Below are 8,519 nucleotides of genomic sequence, written 5' to 3'. Positions count from 1 at the left end.
TGATCACATACGATATCTAAAAAAAAAATACAATGTAACCCAATTCACCTTGGTTCAGTGAGGTTTTATCGTATTTTATGGATAAATGTTGCCCTCTGTTGGTCATAACTGAAATAGTCAGGAATTAAAGTCGCGCCATCATCAGTCTGCACACTCCCACTATTGGACTTTTAACAGCTACGGTTAACGTAACATCTATTTAGTGTCAATAATATGGACCAATCAAATGATTATAGTCAAATAAATCAAATCATTGGTGGGTTTGGTGAGGGAAGACAGATGTAGTAAGCTGATATGATCAGGGCAGGCACACATATTGCCCATGAATGAATAAATGTTTTAAGCCAGATGTCTATTTGTCCAAGACAGTCATTGTTATGCCTATGCCCAAAATGCCCCATATAGCTTCATGTCACACATCTATCATACTTTATACAAACTGGATGAATGTTGGTTTGTAAATGTTGTAAATAAATATGTATATATTATGCATATTATTATTATTGTTATTATTGTTTCAGTCACTTATCTTTTTGACCTGCACTGTTGGAGTTCAGATCTTAAGAATTTCACTGTACCCTGCAATTACATCTGCGACCCCTATGTGACTAATAAACTCATCTAATCGAATTAAATCTAATCTAAATTCAGATTTTTTTCTGGATGAGGAAACCTAGTCATACGTAGGTATAATTTACAGAAATCATAAATGTTTACATTATTGCTGAATAAGGCTATCACAGCGTACTTTTTTCATACCAGTGTTGTCAAACAAGAAATGATGCCGACAATTTAGGTAGGGCAACTGGCAAAATCCCGCCTACTTCGTTGGCATTTTCAAGATCGGCATTTAAATAGACCAATCATGGTTCGTTTTCAGACCAGTTTGGGGAGATTGCCTTTAAAATTGACCAATAGTGGCCACGAATACACAAGCACAGTGCTTCCGGACTGCCCATGTGAAACTAGCTTGCAGTGGTACTCAAAGCCGATTTGAATTAACACCGGAAAGTAAGTGGTATTTTAATTGCATAAAGAATGTGCTGTATTGAGTAATTTTCAATATCTGCATGGATTATAAATATGAAACATATTTCTCTTTCCATAATGCTCATAAATAGCAGCCATGTTCGAGTATATTTTTGTTGAAATCTTTGTTAAAACCTTGTGCAATCTGGCTAGCTAACTAACACATTTAGCATTGCGTCAAGCTAACGCTAGTACTAGCATTGTCGTGTCAGTTAGCAGTTAACTTCTGCTAGCATTGTGTCGCAGGTTGGTTCCGAGAATTACATTTTAGGTCAAGTTAGGCCCTAGAAATGTCTTGCTCGTTATTAATTTGAGCCAACGTTATTTGTGAATATTCACCTTGCATTTGAAACCCATTTCCCTTTATAGCACTTTGCTGTCACAAAGTTTGAATGAGAGGAGGCGGCTGCCATTGTTTGTGCGGAGAGTGAGGCATGATTCCTTGTTCAACTTGATTGAATCGGCCAACTGGCTAACTACTGTAAACTGAGTTACTGGGTGGTCGCTGGTCCAATCCTTGTTTCTAGTTAGGCAAATTGTAATGAATATGTGCCAAATGTATTCGCTTCACATTTTGCGTGCTGTCCAACTTTGGCGGTGTGAGTGCGGCCTGCTACTAGCATTATTAGCAGCCTAGCCGTTACCTAGCTAATGCTATGTAGGAATACACGTTAGACGAGTGTTTCCCAAACTCGGTCCTAGGGACCTCAAGGGGTGTACGTTTTGTTTTTTTGCCGTAGTACTACACAGCTGAATCAAAAAAGGATCAAGCTTTGATTGAGTCAGCTGTGTAATGTTGGGGGGGGGAGTGCACCCCTTGGAGTCCCAAGGACCGAATATGGGAAAACCGTGTGTTAGACGGGATTGGAATCCTCATTTAATATAACTAAGGTTAGATGGTGAGGAATTTTACATAGATTATTGAATTGGCATTTCAATTAACCTTCTGAATTTACTGTATTGTTGATACAGCCCCCCCTCCCAAACTAGTCTCCAGTCTTTCCTAGCTTCAACTAATGCAAGTACCCCTTCTCTAGAATGGCAGAGAACGACGTTGACAATGAGCTGTTGGACTATGAAGAGGATGAGGAGCCTCAGGTTGCCTTGGAGACCGCCACACCTGCGGGCAAGAAGGAGGTAAAGGGCTCTTACGTCTCCATCCACAGCTCCGGCTTCCGAGACTTCCTGCTCAAACCAGAGCTGCTCCGCGCCATTGTTGACTGTGGCTTTGAACATCCCTCTGAAGGTGAGCCTCACAGGCACTGCCCACCTTCAACCAAGGACTGTTTTTGACTTTGTCCATTCTGTGTATGTCAAATGGCACCCTATTCCTGATATAGTGTACCACTATTGAGCTGGGCCGATAGGGCTTTGTTCAAAACTAGTGCTGTGTGTGTCTGGGCCCTGGTCGAAAGTAATCCACTATATATATGTTGTTATTTGGGACTCAGACTATGAGTTATACATGTATGCCCCTTCAAGCATCACATCATACTTAAACTGGTCACCTCTGTATACCTGTCGCAAGACCCACTGGTTGATGCTTATTTATAAAACCCTCTTAGGCCTCACCCCCTCCCCTATCTGAGATATCTACTGCAGCCCTCATCCTCCACATGCAACACCTGTTCTGCCAGTCACATTCTGTTAAAGGTCCCCAAAGCGCACGCATCCCTGGGTCGCTCCTCTCTTCAGTTTTCTGCAGCTAGTGACTGGAACGAGCTGCAACAAACACTCAAACTGTACAGTTTTATCTCAATCTCTTCATTCAAAGACTCAATCATGGACACTCTTACAAAGCAGCCACAACTGTCAGTGTGATGTATTGTTGTCTCTACCTTCTTGCCCTTTGTGCTGTTGTCTGTGCCCAATGTTTGTACCATGGTTTGTGCTGCTACCATGCTGTGTTGTCTTGTGTTGATGCCTTGCTATGTTCTTGTCTTAGGTCTCTCTTTATGTAGTGATGTGTGTATTGTCCTATTTAAAAAAATAAAATGTAATCCCAATCCCCGCAGGAGGCCTTTTGGTAGGCCGTCATTGTAAATAAGAATTTGTTCTTAACTAACTTCCCTAGTTACATTTCTGTCTTTCAGTCCAACACGAGTGCATCCCACAGGCCATCCTGGGCATGGACATCCTGTGCCAGGCCAAGTCTGGTATGGGCAAGACGGCTGTGTTTGTACTGGCCACCCTGCAGCAGATTGAGCCTGTGGACGGGCAGGTGAGTGGTTGAATAATGAAATTAATCTCTACATTGTGGAAGCAGCAACTGAATTGCTGTTACATTGAAGCCTAGACCTCCTGTACTAAAAATAGCTTTCAATGGAGAATCCATTGAGTGCTTTGTAGTTTAGGAATAGGCTTAATCTGAAACTGGGGATACTTGCATAAGAAAGTGTTTACTTCTAATCTCCAACTTTATTTAACCTTTTATTTGGACTAGGCAAGTCAGTTAAGAACAAATTCTTATTTACAATGACGGCCTACCCCGGCCAAACCCTAATGACGCTGGGCCAATTGCAGTCTGAATTTGTTCTCCTTTTAATCTCACTGTTTACACTGCTTTTCTATCCTATTGGATAATCTTGTGTGCTTTTTGTTTCTCTGCTGTCCAGAGAGCTCTGTATTAAACAGCCTCCCCTACCTCTCTCTGTCTACCAGGTGTCTGTGCTGGTGATGTGCCACACACGAGAGCTGGCCTTCCAGATCAGCAAAGAGTATGAGCGCTTCTCCAAGTACATGCCCACCGTCAAGGCAGCCGTGTTCTTCGGGGGCCTGTCCATCAAGAAGGACGAGGACGTGCTGAAGAAGAATTGCCCCCACATTGTGGTGGGAACACCCGGCCGCATCCTGGCCCTCATCCGCAACAAGACCCTCAACCTGAAGAACGTGAAGCACTTTGTCCTGGACGAGTGTGACAAGATGCTGGAGCAGCTGGGTGAGTAGGACAGGGGGGCTGATGCCAGATGTGAGTGACGGGAGTAAGGAGTAAGTTGAAACGTCACAGATGAATGGTCAATTGAAAACATGTGTTCCAATGTACCTACTAGCATACCACTTAGAATGCACTTCTAATACACTGTCATACTAAGTAGTAGTGGATCTTGGAACAGAATGTGATAGAGGGTGTGACTTAAGTAAGGATTTAGCCAAAACATAGGAAAGTATTTACATTTTATGTAGTCCTCGGATTTCAGGCTGAGTGGGTTGACATTTTGTGACGGCCATATTATTTTCCTATCGTCTTTCCCTCAGACATGAGGCGTGATGTTCAGGACATCTTCAGGCTCACACCCCACGAGAAGCAGTGCATGATGTTCAGCGCCACCCTAAGCAAAGAGATCCGCCCTGTCTGCCGCAAGTTCATGCAGGATGTACGTTGGAAGGGGTTCTCATAACTCGTGGTTATGTACATGTTCTGAAACTTAAAGTAGCCGTTTCACACACACACACACACAGATTAACCCATCTCCCTAAATTGCACTTTGAAGAGGCAATCGGCAGTATAAACATTAATGAAGCGTCTTCCTCGCCCCTGTTTCGGAGATATAGGTCTGGAGAAATGTAACCACTCTCAAATTCGTAGGGCAATGGATGCAAGGACTGACCGTCAATGATATCAGAATTATCATTTTGACCATGTTTTGAGACTAAATAGTTTATTTTTTACATTTACTTTGTTTACAAGCATTGGAATGAAACAAGCTTGTATTTTGGGTTTTGGTGGGGTACGAAAGTTGAACTATAAGCTCATGGGCATTTGTTATATTCTTTTAATTTTAAATGTCCAAAAATTGATGTAGAAACTGCTGATTGTCCTTTTTTAAAGGGATTTTGGATATAGCTTAATATTCATGTAAAAAGTTCCAGTCTAGCCCCTCTAAGCTTTGCCTGCTCGTGTCTCACAAGTGGCCATATCAGGGTCTGGGGCTCTTGCTCTGGACATTTTCGTGAGGAACAGTCCTTGCATTAAAGCTATAATGAAAAATAAAGTTCCATCCAGCTCTAGTACTAGTAATTAACAATCACATTTGTAGTTCTTAATTTACCAACACAGAATGTGGTTTACTCCTGTTTTCACTTAATGTAGCTAGGTTTATAAAACTGGCCCAAAGAGTGACACTTTCCCCATGTTATATTCATTAGGGTACACTAGCAAAATGCTTTGCCATGAAAGTCCAGGTAGTCCCTCCCTGTGTTCTGTTTGGTGCTTAATGAATATCTCCTGTAGCCCATGGAGGTGTTTGTGGACGATGAGACCAAGCTGACGCTGCACGGCCTGCAGCAGTACTACTGCAAGCTGAAGGATAGCGAGAAGAACCGCAAGCTCTTCGACCTGCTCGACGTGCTCGAGTTCAACCAGGTACGGACAGAGGTCTTTTCAGAGATTTGAATACTAAAACGTAATTTATTTTAGTTTTAATCTGAGTGCGTTAAGTATTTTGTACATGGATTTGAAAGTCACGTTTTAAATACAATTTTACTCATTCAAGTGAACTAAGTCTATGCACCGACAAAGTTTCTGCCTGTGAGTTTTATGCCCTGTGTTTTTCGTCTTCAGAGTGTACATTTATTTGGCCAGGGTGCCATATCACATGCAGCATGGGTTTTGTGCACCATGTTTGTCTTCGGTGTCTCACTGCCATTTTCTCCCCTGTCTGAAGGTGGTGATCTTCGTGAAGTCTGTGCAGCGCTGTGTGGCTCTGTCTCAGCTGCTGGTGGAGCAGAACTTCCCTGCAATCGCCATCCATAGGGGCATGGCTCAGGAGGAGAGGTGGGTTCTGACGGAGAGGGAAAAAATCACTGGCTAAACCCTACAGTTTATGCACTTGTTAAAATGTGTGAGGTTTTGATTGGTATAAGCAATATTAGGATATTGCTTACACTTCAAGACATCTCAGATATTAATAAGTGCATAGGGTTTGGGGGTAGCTTTGGGATTGGGTCTTGGCTTTCATTGGGAAATTCTGATTTGGACAAAAGACTGTCCTCTCTTATCTGTAAACCGATAAGTGGTTGAGGAGTGTCAATTTGTTAGTAGGCAAACGGTGTCCTCGCCTCCTGCTGAGGAAGCATAAGTGTCCTTTGCTGAAGTTGAGATCTACCCCTCCCCTTTCAATCAGCTGTGTACTCTGAGAAGCATGCACATATATATATATATTTTTTTTTAAATACATTTTACCCCCTTTTCTCCCCAATTTTCGTGGTATCCAATTGCTAGTAATTACTATCTTGTCTCATCGCTACAACTCCCGTACGGGCTCGGGAGAGACGAAGGTCGAAAGCCATGCGTCCTCCGAAGCACAACCCAACCAAGCCGCACTGCTTCTTAACACAGCGCGCCTCCAACCCGGAAGCCAGCCGCACCAATGTGTCGGAGGAAACACCGTGCACCCGGCTCCCTCGGTTAGCGCGAGTTGCTGGTGCGCGATGAGACAAGGATATCCCTACCGGCCTAACCCGGACGACGCTAGGCCAATTGTGCGTCGCCCCACGGACCTCCCGGTCACGGCCGAGCTCTGCGACAGAGCCTGGGCGCAAACCCAGAGTCTCTGGTGGCGCATATTACATATTGAAAACGTTGTTTTTATCCATAAAATGTCTAGTTAAATGTCTTTTTACTATACCCATTTTAATTTGGGTTAAATGTCATACAAGCGCATTTCCTCCTCTCAGTTACTGTTGACTTTTTTTTTTTTTTTTTTCAAAAGGAGGAATGAGGAGTTGCACAATCAAATTGAGAATCTCATTTACTTGCACATTTTCTATAATAGTCATGTAGCAGAAGCTGTTATCCAGAGGGACTGAACAATAACTTTCTCTCAGACAACATATTTGTGGGTCACAGTTTCAGTGTACCCACAGGAGTGAAGCAGGAAGTATAATGCCTGTTCTACTTATTCTAAGTCTGTGGATGCCTCCCTTCCTCCCCCAGGCTTTCCCGGTACCAGCAGTTCAAGGACTTCCAGAGGCGGATCCTGGTGGCCACCAACCTGTTTGGCCGAGGGATGGACATTGAGCGCGTCAACATCGTCTTCAACTACGACATGCCCGAGGATTCCGACACCTACCTGCACAGAGTGGCCCGTGCCGGCAGGTTCGGGACGAAAGGTCTGGCCGTGACCTTTGTGTCCGACGAGACTGACGCTAAGACCCTGAACGATGTGCAGGACCGCTTTGAGGTCAACGTGGCAGAGCTCCCAGAAGAGATTGACATCTCCACCTACAGTAAGCTATATCCAACTAGTCTAGCACTCATTTGGATTTCATGTTTTTTTTTTTTTTTGTGTTTTTTGTCTTTAATGTCACCCTATTCCCTATGTAGGGTACTACTTTTGATCAGAGCCACATAGGCTCTGGTTAGAAGTAGTGCACTATATAGAGAATAGGATGCCATTTCAGACAACCATGTTTTCACTTATTTATTCTTTTGGGGTTTGTAATAGCCTTCATTATGCCAGTACTGCTTGCAATTGTTCCTTCAAAGGAATTGTTGATGAGCCACTTTAGAGCATTTGTTTATTACCTAGTCATTCCAAGTATGTGGTCTGTATAGCTGTCTTATGCTGAAGGTATCTATTTTTTTGTGCCCAGCATCTGCAAGTCATTTTATGTGGGTACACTGCTTGATGTTATAAACTAACCTCCCTCTTTTCTTGTTTCAGTTGAACAGTCCAGATGAAAGTCGCCCCCTGACCAGTGAAGACGACATGTCCGTGCCCCTCTGTCCCGGTCTTTTTTGGAGAGGGAGAATAAAATAATCATTTTTTATTTCTTTTTTTAAATGCCTCTCCCTGATCTCCCAGTTCATTAAGCATCACTTTTTATTTGATTTTTATCCTATCCTCCCAAGGCTGCAGTTTTAATGTTATTTTCCCTGTTAATGGTGGTTGTTTCTATTTTTGCTTAATGAAATCATTGACATTAAAATGTTTTATACAATGTTATGTCACTGTATATCTTCTTTTTCTTACTAATAGGGTTGAAAAATTCTGGCAATTTTCTGAAATTTCAAGAAATCGCTGTTGGATGATTCTCTGCTTATTCCCTGCCTGGGAATGTTGGGAAAGTTACCAGAATTTTCTAACCATACTTACTAATTAGAGAAGTTGGCTTTTCACATTGAAGCATATCATTGAACATGAAAGATAAATGTTGAATTGAAATAAGACAGACCTACATTAACACTATAGAATATAATTCAATTTTGCCTGTCGCAAGTAGGGGGTACTATGATCATATTTTTAAAACGCCATAAATAAAATAAAAATACACTTAACAAAAATATAAATGCAACTTGTAAAGTGTTCATGAGCTGAAACAAAAGATCCCAATAATGTTCCACACGCACACAAAGCTTTTCTCATTCTGGGTATGTTTCTCCTTTGCCAAGTTAATCCATCCACCTGACAGCTTCTTGATATGCCACACCTGATTAAACAGCACAGCATTATCATTACACATGTCCACCTTGTGCTGGGGGACAAAAG

The 8,519-nt window shown here is 42.5% G+C and overlaps 1 protein-coding gene across 1 annotated transcript; it reads left to right on the top strand.

Moving 5' to 3' along the window:
* The first annotated feature begins 958 nt into the window (after nt 1-958).
* LOC120032887 (ATP-dependent RNA helicase DDX39A-like) lies at nt 959-7,976 on the top strand. The gene is made up of 9 exons (XM_038979115.1): nt 959-1,011; nt 2,067-2,275; nt 3,123-3,250; nt 3,691-3,967; nt 4,285-4,403; nt 5,261-5,392; nt 5,694-5,803; nt 6,965-7,257; nt 7,695-7,976. The coding sequence occupies exons 2-9, from the start codon at nt 2,068-2,070 to the stop codon at nt 7,709-7,711; spliced, it is 1,284 nt and encodes a 427-aa protein (XP_038835043.1). The 5' UTR covers nt 959-1,011; nt 2,067; the 3' UTR covers nt 7,712-7,976.
* The last annotated feature ends 543 nt before the right edge of the window (nt 7,977-8,519 follow it).

The sequence above is a fragment of the Salvelinus namaycush genome, chromosome 39 (genome assembly GCF_016432855.1).
Source record: "Salvelinus namaycush isolate Seneca chromosome 39, SaNama_1.0, whole genome shotgun sequence".
Taxonomy (NCBI): domain Eukaryota; kingdom Metazoa; phylum Chordata; class Actinopteri; order Salmoniformes; family Salmonidae; genus Salvelinus; species Salvelinus namaycush.
Note: the sequence above shows the minus strand (reverse complement) of the source record. Positions and strands in the feature narration are given on the sequence as shown.

Excerpts from the sequence above, each read along its gene's own strand:
- LOC120032887 (XM_038979115.1), top strand. The coding sequence starts at position 2,068 with ATGGCAGAGAACGACGTTGACAATGAGCTGTTGGACTATGAAGAGGAT. Across the intron at positions 3,968-4,284 it reads CAAGATGCTGGAGCAGCTGG|ACATGAGGCGTGATGTTCAG; the intron begins GTGAGTAGGACA and ends TCTTTCCCTCAG. Across the intron at positions 5,393-5,693 it reads ACGTGCTCGAGTTCAACCAG|GTGGTGATCTTCGTGAAGTC; the intron begins GTACGGACAGAG and ends CCCTGTCTGAAG.